The 20,783-nt window shown below is 33.1% G+C and overlaps 4 protein-coding genes across 4 annotated transcripts; 2 read left to right on the forward strand and 2 right to left on the reverse strand.

Annotated features, from left to right (window-relative positions):
- Positions 1-623: 623 nt before the first annotated feature.
- ND-39 (NADH:ubiquinone oxidoreductase subunit 39) lies at positions 624-5,876 on the reverse strand. The gene is made up of 7 exons (XM_088270000.1): positions 5,821-5,876; positions 5,400-5,602; positions 5,078-5,304; positions 3,490-3,693; positions 2,529-2,690; positions 2,017-2,203; positions 624-955 (listed from the first exon to the last, which is right to left on the reverse strand). Exons 1-7 carry the CDS (start codon positions 5,858-5,860, stop codon positions 776-778), a joined length of 1,203 nt encoding a protein of 400 aa, XP_088126126.1. The 5' UTR covers positions 5,861-5,876; the 3' UTR covers positions 624-775.
- Positions 5,877-6,821: 945 nt separating this feature from the next.
- Positions 6,822-10,207, forward strand: LOC148303363 (small ribosomal subunit protein eS10-like). The gene is made up of 4 exons (XM_088270011.1): positions 6,822-6,856; positions 7,129-7,329; positions 9,162-9,408; positions 10,127-10,207. Exons 2-4 carry the CDS (start codon positions 7,130-7,132, stop codon positions 10,160-10,162), a joined length of 483 nt encoding a protein of 160 aa, XP_088126137.1. The 5' UTR covers positions 6,822-6,856; position 7,129; the 3' UTR covers positions 10,163-10,207.
- Positions 10,208-11,597: 1,390 nt separating this feature from the next.
- trsn (translin) lies at positions 11,598-15,004 on the reverse strand. Its single transcript, XM_088269996.1, has 7 exons — positions 14,856-15,004; positions 14,690-14,777; positions 14,175-14,271; positions 13,720-13,835; positions 13,217-13,299; positions 12,472-12,563; positions 11,598-11,986 (listed from the first exon to the last, which is right to left on the reverse strand). The coding sequence occupies exons 1-7, from the start codon at positions 14,922-14,924 to the stop codon at positions 11,830-11,832; spliced, it is 702 nt and encodes a 233-aa protein (XP_088126122.1). The 5' UTR covers positions 14,925-15,004; the 3' UTR covers positions 11,598-11,829.
- A 2,101-nt stretch (positions 15,005-17,105) lies between these two features.
- Positions 17,106-20,609, forward strand: Sf3a2 (splicing factor 3a subunit 2). The gene is made up of 4 exons (XM_088269995.1): positions 17,106-17,162; positions 17,400-17,560; positions 17,639-17,902; positions 18,808-20,609. Exons 2-4 carry the CDS (start codon positions 17,407-17,409, stop codon positions 19,206-19,208), a joined length of 819 nt encoding a protein of 272 aa, XP_088126121.1. The 5' UTR covers positions 17,106-17,162; positions 17,400-17,406; the 3' UTR covers positions 19,209-20,609.
- Positions 20,610-20,783: the final 174 nt, after the last annotated feature.

A 20,783-nucleotide genomic window follows, 5' to 3' on the forward strand; every position in this document is an offset into this window, starting at 1 on the left:
TTGAGGTATTTTTTATTTTACATAAGTAGATCAGCGTAATACCGCTATGTCAATGTGTCTTTTTACTGTTGCTAGCATTTTAATAAATCAGTAATACGCCAAGTCGCGTGATTAATGAGTTCTGCAGACCGTTACGTACCAAAAATACATTAAGTCGGGTGTTATACATTTATCTTCTTTCGTAAACACTTTTTTTAAATTTTCCTGGGAGTTTTCATATTTCTTCTTTTTGTGCATATTTAGTTTATATTCCAGTTTTTTTTAAATAATTTTACTCAATTATATTTATGAAATTTTTGGGGTAAAAAGCTCGTGTGGTCAATTAAAATCCGTACAAAATCTTTGTCCACTTATTATAGTAAACATGTTAAGAGTGCATAAGGTTCTGAGTTTGATTCTCGAGTGAGCTAAAATAAATATAATTGATTTTTCACTCTTATATTTATTTAATGAGACCCTAGACCGGACTCGAAGTGCAAGACTGATCGGCTTAGTGATAGTTGACATTGTACCATCTGATGCAGTCTCCTGTACACCATCGCATGAGAACAAGGGTCAGAAGAATAGATAGATTGTATAATACAAAAAAAGAGCAGGTAGTTATGTCAATAAAAAAAATCATATTTTGTAATAATTTTTTATGTGTATTTACATTTAGTACAATTTTATTTTCATCCGCTTTCGACTACCAAAGCACTTTGAAAGGATTCAAAAATGTATTTTCTAAATAATTTATTTTCTATTAAACAAGAAAGATAAATAGTAATAAGATATTTTATATTGGAACAGTAGGCGGAGGAGCTGGTTTGGGGAACTCTCCCAATTCGGACATGTAGTAAGCGTAGGCCTGGAGAGTATAGAGTTCCCAGGGAGCTTGGTATTCTATCTCCATCAGCGTTACTCCCAGATCATCCAACGTTGGCACTCCAGGGACCACAACATCCGTTGTGGTTTCCTGAACAAATACTTTAATATTAGTGACTTGCATAATATCTGGCAATACAGGTAATCCTACTTAAAAAGTTTCCTCCCTCTTATAACGAGGAGAAAAAATTTCAAATGATAAAATTTTAAAAATGTTATACATACAGTAAATTAGGCTACATTCTAAAAACTTTTTCCATTAACTGATTCGGCAGTTACTTTGTGGTAATATCTATCTATTTGTAATTTAAATTTCACTTGGTAAATACCACTATTTCTTAAAATCCATTATGCCATTGTGTTTCGATGCAATCAGCATCATTTTCAAACAACATATCCATACATAATAAATTAAATAACCAAGTATTTTCATATTTATGCTATTAATTTCAAATTTATTGTTTTAAAGAATTGAATCATAAAGATTATGTCAAACATTGAATAAAGAATTTCAACACTCTTACATTTTAACACATTTTGGATGGGTGTTTTTTATGCCCGCGGACCACTGGCGACGGGATTTGATAATTATGTACATATAGTTAACATCTCAACAATGGGACTGGTACAAAATATTAATATAAAAACATTAAATATGTAATTCCTTCTTTTCTGACTTTGAAATGAGGCGAGAAGGTAAAAATACCCTTCCCATCCTTAAGCATCAATCGACCCAACTGGTAGAAATACCTTTCCCGTCCATAGTTTGTATACATATCTAAGATGTCAAAAATTTGAATAAAGACTTTTTTAATTAAAATTTTACTAAGTAAATACCACTATTTCTTAAAATCTACTGTGACACGTGTTTCTATGTATTCCGCATCATTTTCAAACACCGTAACGGTATTTCATAAGTAAAATTTTATTTTATTTATTGTTTCGGCATTAACTTTGTGGTAAGACATGTTACAATAATTAAAGAAAACACTTCGTTTTTTACCACTTGAGTGGTAAAAAACGAAGTGTTTTCTTTAATTATAGTAAAATTTTAATTAAAAATGGATAGATTTTACCACAAAATGACTGCCGAATCAATTAATGAAATTAAATAAAGACCTTAAACTGATTACAATAGCAACGATTACTTACCCGATCTATAGATTCCCAGTGAAGGTAGCCCAAAGGATATCCGGGAGAAAATTTCTGATTTAATGTAACCTTAATTGGAAATAATGGATCGTAGCGCATGTTGTACCGAAGGTAGCCCCAATCCTTGTCCTTCCGCATAACTCGGTACAGCCAGTCCACCAACTCATTCATCTGATAGCGTTTTGGTCTAATAAAACACATAAAAAATAATGTCAACAAGGTTATTATAAAATAAAACAAAAAGTAATATATATATATATATATATATATATATATATATATATATATATGAATACTTCTTCAAACCCTCATCCGCACCCCAATGGTGCATAGGGCACTGCATCATATAAACGCAGTGTTATTTTTCACTTCAGGTACCAGTCCAGGGTTAATATTGAATAAATATTAGAGTGAAAAAATGACCGGGAACCTCCTGAACGGTAGCCGAGCGGCTGACCATTACACTACGGAAGCGCACAGATGAATACAGACTGAGCAATAGTTTAACATACCCAACAGCTTGGTAAACTTGACCACGTGTTTCAGGATCTCGAGCAGCGCTAACAATGCCCTGAGCCACATCTGACACAAACACAGGCTGCTTGAATGTCTTTAAACCATTCTCCCATAGTGGGATGTATGTGCCCCACCTCCGCCACCAATGAGTAATAGACCTAGAATAAAATGACACTAAACTTATAATACTAATCAATGGATCTTTGTCAGACGGGAGGAATATCTAATTTTACATACTCAACCTATAAAGGATTGTATTAGACTCGTTTTGTGTTTATAACAGCCGATAATAATTAATATTTTCATTCATCATCTTCTTTTGGAAAATTCGCCTTTGAAAAAACCTCATTTTCGTAAGTAGGCAATGAATGACGTCACAGAAACGATGGAGTTATTTTAATGTTGGTGTCATTGCTAAATTATTAGCGGCTCTATTTGTTGATGTCTATGGTCTAAGTATGTATGGTTTAAGTAGCGTAAATTTATTTTCGAATGAACAAATGTCTTGATTTACTCAATAGATGTCACTGAGTTCGACTACTTATAAACCCGGGATAACGCGGGACCAGTATTTAGTGGTTAGTTCAAATTTCCGCACAAACGTGGGACCAGTCGTTAAGGTGTTAAGAAGAAAAAAATCTACTCACTGGGAATCAAACCCTTGCCGTCAATATAGGAATCCAGGGCGTTACTAGCAATCCACGCTCAGAAATTGTATGACGTCGAAATTTTCTTAGTGAATTGCTCAAACAGCACATTGAAAAAAATATTATAAATGTGAAACTTTGCATACTATTTTTAACTTACAACATTATAAAAACTAAATATTGATTATTTTCATACATACATTTGTAAAAAATAAAAATAATGCATATTTTTAAAGTGTGACCATCTACCTAAAACTGAGTTCAGAATAACCTTGAGAATTGAAATGTAGCAAAGTTTTAGCAAACTCACCTCAGAAAGCGATCATCTCCCCCGTATATGTCTGAAGCCTTGATGATGGTCACTCCGGGGAACTCCTCTCTAACTACTTGTTCCCCGAGCCACTTGGTGGATCGGTAGCGGCTGCCAGTCTTTATCACCGGCGACTCGGCATTCTCAGCCGTATTGAGGTATGACACATGGATCAACCGATCTACTCCCACCTTTGCACATGCCCTAAAAGGAGTCATATTCATCCATTACTACATTTTTTTATCAAACCCTCATCCGCACCCGATAGTGCATAGGGCACTGCATAATATAAACGCAGTGTTATCTTGGTCGTTAACACATGAAGCAAAGGTGATCAGCCCTCCGCTTCAGGTACCAGTCCAGGGTAATAATATTAAATAAATATTAGAATGAAACACTTAAATTTATTTGACCCCACCCCCCTCGGAATCGAACCTGGGACCTCCAGTACGGTAGCCGAACGCGATGACCATACACTATAGAGGCGGACTATAGATGTGCTTAATAAGCAACTGTTACTTTTCAGTTATCCAATCGGGATTGTATTTATTACTTTTTCGCAGTTTTTATTTCTTTCCAGCTTGATTTTTTTTTAGGTCAAATATATTAAGAGTTAGAAATAACCAATACGCTGCCAAAACCAAAATTTAATTGAATAACGACTTCTTATATAAAAAGTCATTACTGACTCACTTTTTAGATTTGATCGCCTGTCACTGATTATTACACATCGTTTCCGTTACTAACAAGAGCTAAGTGGCTTTTTTAGACACATTATTAGCAACATACTTCGTTTAATAAAAATGAGCTACGGTCAATATGTAGAAACACACTCAAAGCACAATCAAAATTAAAAAAAAAAAACACTTATTTTCTTTAGTGGTGACATTATTCAATAAAGATGTCAGTTACAGATTTTTTCATAATCAAATAACTATTTCTTATACCCCATCCCATAGTAGAGATACAGAATATTTAACTAACCACACTTAACTCTTCTTCAAACCCTTACCCGCACCCCAATGGTGCATAGGGCACTATTGGGGTGCGGATAATAAACGCAGTGTTATCTTGGGAAAGGATAGGTGATCAGCCATCCGCTTCAAGTAATATTGAATAAATATAAGAGTGAAAAAATCTTCTTCTCCTTCTTGGTTTAGGCCCTGTGGCCTGATTTTAAGAGGGGTTAGCCTCCTGCGATGTCGATTCCCAGCTATCGATCCATTTCTTTGGTGGTCTGCCCGGGAATCGTCTACCATGGGGTTGGCCGTACAGTGGAATGTGGGGGGGGTCTGGATGGTTCCATTCTCCTCAAAAATTAATAAATATAAGTGAAAAAATCATTTATGTATATTTGACCCCTCCCTGGGAATCGAACCCTCCAGAACGGTAGCCTAGTGTGCTGACCATTACACTACGGAGGCGGACACTCATTTGAAATTGCACAAGGCGAGTTTTTCATTAAATAAGGTATGAATACAAGAAATAATTCAACAATCAATACATACAAATACAAAAATAAAATCAGTAAAACAAACTTATACTAATGAGCGAGTACTTTGACAATTTAATAATTACATTATTTTACCTGGCAATACTCCTTGCCCCCTTTACATGTACATCTTCAAAGGAGTAGTTGGATGTTTCATAATCCTTTCCAATAAGGTTAATAACCACATTAGAATATTTAACGGCCTGCTCGATAGCTTTTTCATCACGAATATTAAATTCAGGAAGGAAAATGACCTGTCCTAAGTCTCCAACTGATTTCATTCGCATCATGTCATAATGATCGCAGCGGTGAGGGAGGATCAGCTGGAATTATGAATTTGGTTAAATACAAATGTCAAGTGTCCCATATATTTCATCTTGAAATCAAAGATACGTGAATAGCTACAATGCTTGAATACCTGGGTGCCAATCTTCCCAAGACGATTACAAACGTAGCGACCAACATATCCTGAACACCCAAAGACTGTGGCTACTATTCCATTAAAACTGCTTCGACCTCCTGTTCCCCTTTTCCAAGCAGCTGGGTTCAACTTTTTTTCACAATCCGTGCTGTATTTAGGCGCCTGTATGTACAATAGACTGACACTTCCTGCATGTTTTTCTAAAATAATGTAACCTTTAGTAAAAACAAATCTTGAAAATTGTACACAGATCTGAATTTGACAGCTGATATAATACTGTAAGTCAAGATTATATAACCCAAGTTATTCTCAATAAAATTAACAAAAGAGGGGAAAATATATATTTGTGACAAATTATACTGAATGGAAATGTCAATTTCTTCAACAAAACAGGAGGTTAAACAAAATTAAAACGTACTGGCGATCTTAAAACCGCCGGTGAGACCCAACGCCGCCATGTTTCTTTTCAGGAATAATTCACCATAGATAAAAAGAAAACAAATTCTTGAAGGTTTTCTTCTTCTTTTTTAATGGCTTTTGTGATGTAATATATTTAGACTATAGTTTTTTCCAGACTAACTACCCTTGCAAAACAAAAAGTAGAGAATCGGAATGGTAAAAAAATGTAAATTATGATTCATTATAAACTATACTTCCTTATTCTGTTTCTCATCACTGAGGGCGTTAAGATATTTTGAACAATGTGAACTTGTATAAGAAGCATGTTCACAAAGGATGGAAAAGTGAATAAAGATATTGAGAGAATAGTAATTGCAGGGAAAAGAATAAACCGTACTTTTAACAGAGTGATTGCAAATAAAAATATGTCCGTGGAAGCTAAACTGGCGGTTTACAATAGAGTGCTGGTACCGACACAGATGTATGGAAGTGAAACACGGAACTGGCAAAGGAAGTTGTTGAAATGCGTTCCCTCAGACGAATAAGTGTAAAATCATTGTATGACAGAATTAAAAACGAAGATATACGAAAGGAAAACTAAGGCTAACAAAGAAAAGTTGAAAACATTAAGAAGAGTTCTTATAGGAGGTATAGACATGTGGAGCGAATGGATTATGAGAGAATGACTAAGAAAATATATGTGGCCAATGTGAACGGAAGAACAGAATGAGGACGGTCGAAAAAGACTTGACTTGATATCAATCAGAACCAAAAATCTGGTGGTGTCAAAATTATGCGTAATCGGAGGGCATGTATGACCAGACGTAAAGGAAGCGAGTACTGTATGTCAGGACAGAGGAGTATGGCATTCCATCCTCTCTGCCTACCCCTGCGTAAAGGCGTGATGGTAGTGGTAGCCAATTTTTTGTTTGTTTAGGTAGGTACCTATATCAACATGATTTATTTTTGTAACATTTTTTTGACATTACGTCCATAGATTCGATGAGTCCGTTCCGAGCTCTTTCCGGTTTTCCAAGTTAACCAAAAAACATCAAGTATGACTCTTTTAGATTTATCCGATTTATTAATAACCAATCCGTTGTATAAATGATATATTTATCGAGGAAAAATGCTATCCGCTATTTCAGCTTACAATAATACAAATCAGTTTTGATTGAAGTCTTTCTGAAGCAAATAAAATTGAAGTGCAATATTCGTGCTATCCGTCAATTTGACTACTACTTGTTTATGTATTGCCGCGAGTTAAATTGTGCTTAATTCTATTATTTCATAGTTTTTTATTACATTTTATTCTTGTGCGTTCCAGAATGTTGATGCCCAAGCAGAGTCGGGTTACGATCTATGAATACCTCTTCAAAGAAGGTGTTATGGTTGCTAAAAAAGACTTCCATGCCCCCAAGCACCCTGAGTTGGAACAAATTCCCAACCTACATGTCATCAAGGCTATGCAATCCTTGAAATCAAGGGGATATGTCAAGGAACAGTTTGCCTGGAGACATTTCTACTGGTAAGTTTTGTAACTAAATTTGAAGTTTACTTTGCTAAGTAACACATTAAAAAAATCCTTAGTAATTTCTTCAGTATGTACATTGTTCTGTCAATATATTTTAAGAAAATCATACACTTAACTAATAATACAACGATTTAGTTTGAGTGTCTCTAGGCTGGTATTATTTTCCTCAGAGTAACAATCTTACATTTATTCTTTGAAATTTAAGGTTCACTTAATCCAATGAGTTGTACATTGATGAACGTGGATAGATGTTTGAATTTTGCATTATTGGAAAAAAAATTAAATTGTAGATATTTCACTTCATTCTTTTTTAATTTAATGATTCTTACTCTCTAATATAACAGTTGTTTCTGTAAGTGCTTGTAATGTACATATTGATTAATAAATCAAGTAATGCAATGTTCAAACAAGACAGTTGATTGTACATATTGTTTTATTTTTATTTTAAAAGTATCAAACATAATAGTGATGAATTGTATTAGTTATATCTTCATGATTGATAAATTTAACTAAAACATCCTGTGTGATGTTGATTGATGTGTTTCAAAGAAATTCTGTAAGCTAAATTAAATATCAAGACATTACCCCAAATAGCAGAAATGTGGCAATGGAATTATTTTTTTTAAATATAGGTTTACAAATAATTTCTGACAATAGGCCCAAGTAGGGCCTACTATCGGAATTGATGAACAATGAACATTCTAAGGATTAAATGATAAATAAACATGATGATTATTGAACGGGCGGTCGGAAAGCATCGTACAAATGCAAAATACATGTCGATCCGTTCTTTTCTGATTTTATTTACATTATTTGTTTATTTTATCATAGTTTATAGATAGTTTGTATCAAAATATATTTTACAATACAATGTGCATTACTTTACGTATTTCTAAATCTACTTGACCAAAGAATTTTAGTGAAAAATGATTCCACTAGTACCTAACTTCAACAAGAATGAGATAGTCAACAAAATTTGGATAATTGATTAGATTTAGATTATTATTGATGATTTTTGTAATAATAATTATCACCATGTTTTTGTTTGTATTTTTTTTTATTAACTACTAAAAAGAAATCTGTGAAGAACTAAGAGAGATATGAATGATTAAACTGTCATAACTGATGCCTTACCATAGCATTTCTGTGGTAATTCAAAAATGTTTAACATAATAGAACAAAAAATGTGCAAAGCCATCTCTTTGATCGATAAAGAGATGCTTATATAAGACAACTATTAAACTGTCCTACCATTGCATTCTCCATTTCCTACTTATTATTTATTCCTTGTAATTTCCTTTCCCATATGGCAGAAGTTTCACTTTGAGTTTCTACATTTACTTCATCCGTGTATCCTGCCAAATATTATTCCGCCGCTTTATACAAGAATCCCAGGACAGAATTGATCACCTTGACCCATCTTATATAATTAATGACTAGTCATTCTATCCGATAAGTGCCATATGTACCACTTGGATACAGATTGGGGTCAAATGAAACATAAATTCAAATACCTCAGCAAAAAATTGCATTTTTTAAATTGTGTTGTTGTACCAAGTCAGTTGTTGCAAATGCAATTTCTGATTCTGACTATTAATATAGGTACCTAGAATTGTATAGCTGTTTAAGGACCATCAATCCATTCAATCTTCACATTTGTTTGAAAATGCCATAATTAGGCGAAACAATCATCACAAAATTTATTTTTTGTGTTTTTCAACAATAAAATATAACTTAAAAATATTGGTATTTGATTTTATCATTTAATATATAAATTCTTATACAATGGTTGGAAAGTATAAAATAATAATATGCGCATTTGTCAGGTATCTGACGAACGAGGGTATCGAGTACCTGCGGACCTACCTGCATCTGCCCCCTGAGATTGTGCCCGCCACGCTGAAGCGGCAGGTGCGCTCAGAGCTCAGCCGCGCGCGCACAGTGGGAGGCTCGCGCCCCGAAGGAACCGGCGGACGGCCGCGGGAGGACCGCGCTGACTACCGCCGGGCACCGCCCACACAGCAGGCCGATAAGAAGGCTGATGTCGGTGCTGGCACAGCTGACCTTGAATTCGTGAGTTCTCCACCATTCCTTATAAATGGACAATAGATTATGCTAGATCTATTGTCACAATTTATAAATTATTGTACTAGATCTACTGTCATAATTATATGACAATAGATCTAGTGCATTTGTTATGACTTATTTGAAGTCTTATCCCAGTAAAAAAAAAATGTGCAGTGCGTAGTAAGTAATGTGCATTGTTTTAGCGTTTGAGCTCTTGTAACATTTTTATTGCTAGATTCTTATAGTATATTATTGATATGATATTTTATTGCTAGAAATAATATAATATATTATTTGGAAGGAATACTCTTCATATAACATTACTAGATCTATTGGATAAATGAATATATCGTACGTCGAATCATTTTTCATAATATATATCATACAATAAGTCGGGTATGTGTTTTGACCTCCGCCGAACCCGGGAGACTGACTCACCAAACCCCTGGGGTTCGATCAAACCCAGGTTAAGAACCACTGTTCTAGCATCTAGCATTTTTTTTACCCAAATTTATTATTTTAAGCCACATAATGAAGATAACTTTTATTTATATTTGGTTTATTTTTTCAAAATTTATTGTCAGTATTATAAACTCCTTGATAATGCTGATTAAAAACCGACTTCTAAATGTCTTGTATAAGTTTAAAAAACGTTGTAAGATGTTTAAAAAAATGAAATATGCGAAAAAGTTTAAATTAACATTGTTTTGTTTTATTTTTTCAGAGGGGGGGCTATGGGCGAGGCAGGCCTGCACCATAAGTTAAATCAAAATGTAATTTTACGAATATAACATGAAAAACCAAAGTTTTTTTTTATTCCACCATTTCCAATTTCAGCTAAACCCAAAAATAAATAAACACTGCTTACATATAGTGCCAGTGAGTTAACATTATTATTTTTATAGGCTTATTCTTCAAACAGGCTAAATGATTTATTTTTAAGAATAATTTAATATTTTAAGTTTTACTTGATAAATCCCATTATTTATTCCAATCTATTGTGACACGTGTTTCAGTGCATTCCGCATCATTTTCAAACACCCTATGTGGAATGTTTCGAAACATGTGTCAATAGATTTTAAGAAATATTGATATTTACTAAGTAAAACTGAAAATAGATAGATATTACCACAAAGTGACTGTCAAATCAATTTGTTAAATAATTTGGATAGTTTATTTAGCCCCATTTTTGTAAAATACTACATAATAAAACATTTTCAATTGCACTCTCTTGTCATTCGATAGTCAAGTGATATCAGTAATTTTTTAAATACTTGATTTTAACTTTACTTAAATTTACTGTAATTTTTTAAATATCTGGTTTATGTATTAATTTTTAATCAAACGCAGATTTTGGAGTCTACTAAGTTTAACTTAGTAGATCTGTGTTTGATTTAAAATTAATACATAAATTAAAATGGAGTTCTACAAATTGAAACACCAAATCAATAAATACTTATCTGATACCTGTAAATGTTAAATACGCATATCGCTCACTCCTTTCAAGAACGTCATAAATCAAAAAACTTGATTTTTCAGGAGAACGTTTTTAAAGTTTAAAAATATAATACAATGTAATAAAAATAAATATCAAGCCACTTTTTGCCGTGCAACAGATTTTTTTAGGTAAAACCTGAAGGTTTTTTCTCCATTTCAATAATATTTACTTTATTTTAAAAAAATAATTAAACAATACCTTTTCTCCAAAAAGTCCGTCAAAGTGTCCGCCTCTGTAGTGTAATGGTCAGCACGCTCGGCTACCGTTCTGGAGGTCCCGGGTTCGATTCCCAAGGGGGGTTAAATAAATATAAGTGATTTTTTCACTGTAATATTTATTCAATATTAACATGGACTGGTACCTGAAGCGGAGGGCTGATCACCTTTCCTTCATGTGTAAACGATCAAGATAACACTGCGTTTATATGACACAGTGCCCTATGCACCATTGGGGTGCGGATAAGGGTTTTAATAAAATAAAAAATTTCTTCAAAATGCAAAAACCACAGTTTCTGCCCTGTAGAGGGCAAATATAAAGTTAAAAATATGCCTCTTTTGCTGGGATATAGTACATTTTCTGGGCATTCCGAAAACATGCACAACTGAAAATTGTCAATTTTTGATTTATGACGTTCTTGAAAGGAGTGAGCGATATAGCATTTACTAGGGTAACAATGTTAAGAAAAAATATATATAAGTAGATTAGGAATGTTGTTACATTTTTATTACTGTAAACAAATTACATACATATTTTTAAATATATTGAGTATCACAATATTTTGCATATAAAAATAATAAATTTGTGCATTTTTTTTAAACATGTAATTTTCTCATTGATACATAAAAATTAAAAATAAAATTATTATGATTTAGAATTGTACATAAATAATGCAGTCCGCTTAATAATGTAAAATTACTTTATTTTGAGCATTATGTATTATTTTGTTCAGTCCCCTCTGACTGGCGTTGCGTAGCCGGAGTCAGCCCACGAATACTAAGATCGTAAACCACTTCCTCAATCTTTTTCACGTCATATTTTAAAGCGTCAAATCTTTTTCGGAGATTGTCATTCTTCAAATTCAACAGCCTGAAAAAATACAAACAATGTAAGTATTCCGATATCTGGAGGATGATATCTTCCAAGGACCAGCCGTCAACTTGATCTAGATAAGTAAAACTTTGGAGCATTTTTCACTATGGCTAACTAACTGTCACGCTGCTGGGTTGGCAGAGAGAATAAAACCACTGAAACATGCTTCGCCTCAACCACATTCATGCATCTCCCTCAAACATACAAACGCTGATTAATTCAACTTCTGACCTGACCACTTATCTGTAAAGTTTATCAAGTATCTGATAAACTTTATTATGCCAAGTTTTCCTTAGTCTTCCCCTGCTCCTATTTCCAGGTACATTCGCCCCATAAATTTGTTTTACTATTCTTTCGTGTGCATTACACTACGGAGGCGGATAAATCTCTATTCCACAAATTCAAAGAAATAGAATCATGTATAAAATACTTCATTTGCTCTAACGTTTATGCACATCAAGGACCTTTTATGTCTTAAATACCTGAATCCAGCATTGAGTTCCATCACAAACTGAGAAATTTGTAACGGTTTATTATAATCTCCTCTGGTAACCGAATTAACTGCAAGGCGTGCCTGAAAATCAAAAACATATTTAAAGACTTCTCTCACATCTTATAATAATGGCTATAGCTTTTTTTTAAACCAAGTGAAATAAAATATGTAATTATTTTCTGATAAATAGATTGCAAAATTATTGATTGAAGATCATTTTTTGTTTTATAAAACCTGGGTGTTTTAATTCTCATTGCAAAGTATTGCCTCTGCATCTCTTTAAGATAAAGTGAATTACATCACCATATTATGAATGTTGACCGGATATATTGGATGTGAACTTTATTCCAGTGTCCTCTCACAATACAGGAGAATTTCCTAAACAGCTTAATACGGGCAGGAATTGAACTCCCCACCCAAGTATTCACCCTTGTTTCCGATCCTAATACATACTAGAATTGCTGTCATAATCTCTAAATTGTTAAAGCGGAATGCATTTCAAAAATGATTTTTTTTTCTCACTTTTGTTTGCAAATAAAAATAAAACTCAACACTGGCAGAAACATCCTTTCACTTGTGACTGCTAAATAAAACATTAAAAAATAAGTTTCATCATAATATGAATATGATAGCTTAAGGAATTGATTAAATTTCTTATTTTTATTTCATGGCTTTTCACCCTTCGAGATTGTTCCAGTCTGGTTGTTTTTAATCTAAATTAAAAGGAATTATACCAGTTCCGACGATAATTCCAAGAGTCCCATTAAGAAATCCTCTATGTCTAGGTGAAATCCTGAGCCATCTTCTTTAGGTTGTACTAAAACATATTTAAAAAAGTTAGTGACAATATTTTGAGTGAATTCAAATCTTTACAAGTATAGGAATACTGAATTTATACCCTGATCATCGAGATGTATTTACAAATGTCTCGCAGAGATAATTTTATTGGAAGGGAACACAGCTTAACCTGCCACCGGCTACTAACATGATCACTTTATACACCTGTATAATGTTCACCATTGTACCTGTATTTTCAATATCCATATCACTTCATTTTTAAAATAGTATTTATTCAAAATCCAACCGCCCATTCGTGTGCAAATTCACAATGAGTATTAAATGCAACCGAAAAAAAATCTGGTTAAGAAAAACAGCAAGAATCTCGCCAGATGTTGCTTCAGAATAGACTTAGTGTTAAATAATTTGTTAGATATTTTAGTAAAAAAAAAAAACTTACTTCCTAATATTGATGCAGCTGTTTCACGAGAGATTAGTATACCTACTTCCAACCAAACAATCAAAGCGGCTGAGAAACAGAGTCGCTGAGTCACATATCTCCAATGATCCCGGTATCTAAAACATTCAATCATTTACGACGAGAGACAGAAAGTTTGGACTTCATGTCGACGTGGTTACACACCATCAAGCTAATACAGTGCGCCCATGCACCACTGGGTACAGATATGAAGAAAAATTTCAAAGGGGCTTGAAATCGCTCCACATATACATACCACCTTTAAAAAAAACTCTTCTTAATCTTTTCAATGATCCCTTTGCCTTACATTCCTTTCTTATATCTTTGTTTTTAATCCGGTCACACAATGATTTTCCACACATTTGTCTGAGGGAGCGGTTAGTTTAAAAGCGGTAGGATGTTTTTTTATTGAAGTTATTTCTAATTTAATAATTCACCTGTAATAGTCTTCTGCTGGAAAGGCTTTAGCTAAACTGGCATACCCAGTTCTGACATCTTCAAATAAATCTCTGGCTTTGCCGCAGGCTTCTGAAACTAAAACACAAATTTAAAATACTATGTCTGGAAATCCTCCCTGAGATCACAGGCGCACTCTTGGACAGCGGTTTGTTGGAATGCATAATTTAGGAAATGTTTAAAGTTGTGCAAATTATTATTTTCTTTATGCTTTTAAAAGGATTGCTAATTCGGGAATTTATACTATTCTTCTTCCTACTCCTCACCTACCTTCCCGAGGAAAGAAGGCGAGGGGCGAGAAGAAGAGTGTTGTCATGGATGAACTGGACGGGTTTAGGAGTGCAGCAGCTGTTTTACGCCGCTAAGATAATAGATTACAACATCTAAATCCAGACACCTCACCAAAATAAGAAGTTATTATAAAGCTTTGAAGTTTTTTTCCCTCCCACTGATTTAAAAATACAGTTTTATATATGCCATGAAATTATTTACTTACTTCGAGCTTCATCGTTATGAATAACTTGAAGGATAGTATTTATCTCCCTGGACGTTTGCTCAATATTCTTAATGATGTTTTTTAACACCTAAAATTAAGAAATATTAATTTATGTTTCAATTTAGATAATAGATCAGAAATAATCAATTGTAACGTGATATTTTACTTCTCGTATATTTTGGTCACTGTTAATATGTTCTTGGAATTCTAAAAACACATCAGTAAAATTAGGCATCTTCTTAAATTGGTTTAAAAGACTACGTTTTGAAGAGTATCAAAAATTTAACGTGTATCGCAATCTGACAGACGAGATTCAAAGATAATGGATAAAGATGCATAGACTAAAATAATGAATATACTGGAAAAAATCATTTTCTTCTTTTATGGCTTTTTATTCTTCTAGTGTTCTAGCCAGTATCAAGTTATTTTTCTTTTACATTTGATTTTAAAATATTAGCATTCCCGTTAGAGGAGTAGGTTCTATTTGGATTGTTAGTTTGATAAGTAAGTCATCTTACATTTATAACACACATTTAACAAAATTATACGATGAAGTATAATATATGAAGTATACATTATTTCACATGGAAGTTTATTAGGGGAGGTAAATAAGGTTAAGATGTGAGTAAGAAATGGAATGTTAATTGCTTGAAAGTACTGATAGAAAGCTTGAGAAGCCGTTATTTAACGGGCACCCAAAAAATATGTGAATCAGGTCCTCCTATTCAAGACGATACTCACATATGGCAGTATCCCGGACATTTATTCTAAACAAGTGAGAACTGCAATAACAGTGGCTTATATCTGCATTCTGCGGATTGATGTTGTTCATTCTGGAATATACCCAGTGATGGGATTCAAAATTTTCAAGAACTGGTTCGCCATTTGGGTACTACCCCTACCCCTCCCCCCCCCAACCTTTAAAAATAGTATTTACATTTATTTGTTTTTATTCTGCTCAAAAACAGAACATTCATAAAACAACTGAGAAAGCTCCAATTATGATAGAACGTACAGATTCAAAAATCAATTAAAAGTAATGTAACAATGTTGTAGAACACAAATTATAATATTATATATATATGTATATATATATATATATATATATATATATATATATATATATATATATATATATATATATATATATATATATATATACATATATATATATTACATATATATATATATTACATATATATATATATATATATTACATATATATATATAAATATATATATATATATATATATATATATATATTTATATATATATATATATATATATATATATATATATATATATATATATATATATATATATATATATATATATATATATATATATATATATATATATATATATATATATATATATATATATTACATATATATATATATATATATATATATATATATATATATATATATATATATATATATTTATATATATATATATATTTATATACATATATATATATATATAAATATATATATATATATATATATATATATATATATATATATATATATATATATATATATATATATATATATATATATATATATATATATATATATATATATATATATATATATATATATATATATATATATATATATATATATATATATATATATATATATATATATATATATATATATATATATATATATATATATATATATATATATATATATATATATGTATATATATATATATATATATATATATATATATATATATATATATATATATGTTTATATATATATATATATTACATATATATATATATATATATATATATATATATATATATATATATATATATATATATATATATATATATATACATATACAAAAAATTAAAATGAACAGAGTACATAAATGAAAATAAATAACAATTAATTTTATTGAAATACTTCCAAATTGCCTTTAGGTTGTCGTCTACATGCTTCGATTTTCCTTTTTTAATCCTAGTGTCATAAACTGTGTGGTTACATTTTCTTAATATATCCAGATATCTAATATATCTAATGGGAGACCTATCATATCAATATTTTTTCTCTTCGTGACGTTCAAATATTTTTACAACGTGGCGGACCAAGTTAGCCGAGCGTGCTCCAATACATGATCTCAATCGGTTACAAGGGGTTAAAGACTGGTTCGGCAAACTCTTAAATTTTTAGGCACCGGTTCTAGCGAACCGGATGAATCCAACCACTGAATATATCCTCTGCAAACATCTTCACATCCACAAATCAAATATATTACGGTCAACTTCTTTATATTGTCTATGCTTGGTAGGTACCAATCATCCACTTTAATTCCTTCTATTGGATACATTTATGATTGTAGAATTATGATTTTTTTCTCTGGATCTACAAGCGTATGCTGGTTTGCGTCAATTTTGTTTGATTTTCGTTGACTTAAGTGCGGGTTAGGTTAAGTTGTACAGTGTTTGTTGTTTTAGGTAACTGAACAATTTATATTACATATTATACTGTAGATTACTCATTTTATACATATGCGATTTATAATCTTTTAAATCCTTCTATTATATATATTTTTTATTACTTCATGTACTCGAATAACCATCAAAAATAATATGGAACACATACCATATTTAATTATAAGAAAAGTATTGTTGGTTGTATTATTCGTAATTTGGCAAATTAATTATAAGGAATAATTAGATTTTTTTCCACAGCTTAATAATGGACTTCCAAAACCGCCCCGGCGGTAAGACCGGAGGTGGAGGAGTCGCTAGCTGGTCAGAGAGCAATCGAGACCGAAGAGAAAGATTGAGACTCCTTGCTCTGGAGACAATCGACCTTAACAAAGACCCCTATTTTATGAAAAATCATTTAGGTATTTCGTTAATCAAGTTGACTATAATTCATTAACTTCAAACTGTCACAATTTGTAAATGAATTATTTGATTCGCAGGAACGTATGAGTGTAAACTGTGTCTTACACTACACAACAATGAAGGAAGTTACTTGGCACACACCCAGGGAAAGAAGCATCAAGCTAATTTGGCCCGGAGAGTAGCCTTGGAAGCAAAGGAAGCTCCTCAACAACTGGCCCCTGAAAAACCCCGTATAGAACCAAAAAAGTTTGTGAAAATTGGACGACCCGGTTACAGAGTCACAAAACAGAGAGATCCGGAAAGTAGCCAGCAGAGTCTTCTGTTCCAAGTTGATTATCCAGGTCAGTTGGAAACAATATCTGATTATCTCCTTTTTCCCATTATTGCCATTGCATTTGTTTTGATGCCAACCCAAAGAAAAATACTATTCAAAATATGAATGAATGTAATCAAAATATACTTATTATAATAGTAAAAATGAAAACACTGTTTTATAATTATTTCTCAGAAAAAAGTAAGTGCTTACTGCTAGATCTTCGTTCGTCTGCAGCTCTTTCATTAGTTTGAGTCCTGGAGTAGGCAGTTATATTTTTTTTTAGATATAGTTATTTCCTATCGTAATCATTTCCTTTTTTTATTTTTTAAAGGAACAATTCGCCAAGCCTCTATTTTAGAGGCTTATCTGCGGGTAGGATAGTAAGGATAGACGATAAAAGTAAAAAATACATCGTAAACACCGAGACCAGTTTAATAAATATTTATTAAAATCATTTTGTAATTGGCGGGAATCGAACCCGTGATGCCAGTTTCCCAGTCGAGCATCAGAAAGGTAAAAAAAATTCAGATCAAAACAAGCCATCGAAATACCTGAAATACAATCTGTCAAAAAAGACTAGAAAATTAATAAATCAGAACTACAAGCAATGTTTACAATGAGAACATAAAAAAAAAATGTTTTTTTATTGCTGCGGGATGGCTATTTTATGAGAGTAGTTTTTGTGATTATTATTTAGTTATATAAGTGTTGCTGTCAAGTTATTATAAGAACTACATCAGCGCCCTCAATTATTTTCTACTCTTTCTATAATTGCAGTGATTTTTTTTCTAAAAATCTCACACTCAAATGAAACTTTTCATTTGTGTATGATGATTTAAATCTATGGAGAATTGGTGATGATGGTAAAGCTGTACCTCAATGTACAAAAATTCAATCTAGCCTTAATCTCATTCTATGCTTGTTTTGCAGAAATTTCTGAAGGAATCCAACCCCGCCATCGCTTTATGTCTGCGTACGAACAAAAAGTGGAACCACCAGATCGCAAATGGCAGTACCTTCTTTTTGCAGCCGAACCTTATGAGACGATCGCATTCAAAGTTCCCAGTCGGGAGGTTGAAAAGCACGACACAAAGTTCTGGACTCACTGGAACAAGGACACAAAGCAGTTCTTCCTGCAATTTGCTTTTAAGATGGTGGAAATTCAGCGAGCGCACCACCCCGCCAAGCTGCTCCCTCCCCCGGGCCTGCGCCCGCCCCTGCCCCCGCCTCCCCCTATGATGGGGGTGCCCCCTCCCCGCCCCCCCATGTTCAATCCAGTCCCACCTCCGCCACCCCTTATGCCAGTTCCACCTCCGCCACCGCACATGTGAGAAAGTAGCGTAAATTAAACTGTCCTAAAGTTTCTCTTTGAATAAATTTTTGTATTTCATTGATTGTTTTTTTGTTCCTGCCTAGAATACATCTTTTTCATATTCATACAAAAGTTAGCTCAAATATATATTATTAACTTCAGAAGATTCTTTGGTTACCAACTCAATTTGCTCTGTAAAACATCCTCATCTGTCAAATGTAAATTAGATTCATCCGTTCCGGACTCCCAGTTTATCCTTTACAATAGGACTTGATAAAAATCCTGTACAAAACAATTAAAAGTTAAATACATATTCACATTTTTAGTGTGTCCAAATTGTTTTCAACTTATGAGTTATTTTTACATTTTTACAATTGAGATAGCGAAGAATAAAGTCAGGATAATTACAGGGCTTACGACCTGTCAATGCTACACTGGTGAATGTTACATTAAAACACATGTAACATTCACCAATGTAGTCAGCCTCCGTATTGTAATGGCTAGCATGTTTAGCTACCGGTTCGATTCCCGGGGGGGGTGAAAATAAATATTAGTGATTTTGCACAAATATTTATTTAATATTGCCATAGACTGGTCCCTAAAGCGCAGAAGTGATCACCTTGCCTTTATATAAGTGGTGATCAAGATAACACTGCTTCAATATGATGCAATGCCTTATGCACCATTGGGTGTGGAAAAGGGTTAAAAGAACATTCACCATCTTTACCCATGATCGACAACCAAATAACTCAAATTTTGGAACTCATGTAATTGAAACTCGTCTTCTTCTAACCCTTATCCGCGCCTAATGGTAGCTTATATTGACAGTGTTATCTTGATCAGTACTTACATGAAGGCAAGGTGATCACTCTTGCGCTTCAGCGGCCAGTCCAGGGTAATATTAAATAAATGAGTATAAAATCACTAATATTTATTTTTAACCCCCCCCCCCTGGGAATCAAACCCAGGACTTCCAGCACGGTAGCTAAACACGCTAACCAGAGGCGGATAAAATGACACTAAGGAGGGATTAATATTCAACTAAACAGATAAAATAACACCAATCCAGCTGTTGCGGACGTCTGGCCCTGAGCAATTAATGTTAAGAATAAAAAAGCGTTTATAATATTAATAAAATGTATAAATTAAAATAAGCCTGTATCCTCTAGTATGTGAGCTCATACATGTAATTTGATGTGGTCCGTACGGGACAAATTGGTCGACTGAGCTCCGCTCGCCCGGAAGGGAAAGCGGGGAGCGCGGTCGCCCGCAGAGAGGGGCCCGTACGGACAAAGCTCGGATAACGGTATAGTCCCGTTATCCGAGTAACAGTACTTTACCGTTATACAGCGCCGACACGGCATAAAACCGTGCCGGCTGTAGAAACCTAAATTTGAATAAAGCAGTGTGTAAAAACCAACTCAGTCTTTATATTTCTCCATTCCTGTCGCTCCTTCGCCTCAAGAATTCGCCGCTGGACTTCGCCTGACTCGCCGTCTCACTGCACCAACAACGGACCGTTGGAAAGCCTTTCTCAAGGCTAGTGAGTACGCTTGAACACACGAGTCAGTGCGATCTCCCTGTGATCCTGCTC

Source organism: Brachycentrus maculatus, unplaced genomic scaffold (genome assembly GCF_059751285.1).
Source record: "Brachycentrus maculatus isolate JH-2025_06_01 unplaced genomic scaffold, ASM5975128v1 h1tg000370l, whole genome shotgun sequence".
Classification (NCBI taxonomy): Eukaryota; Metazoa; Arthropoda; class Insecta; order Trichoptera; family Brachycentridae; genus Brachycentrus; species Brachycentrus maculatus.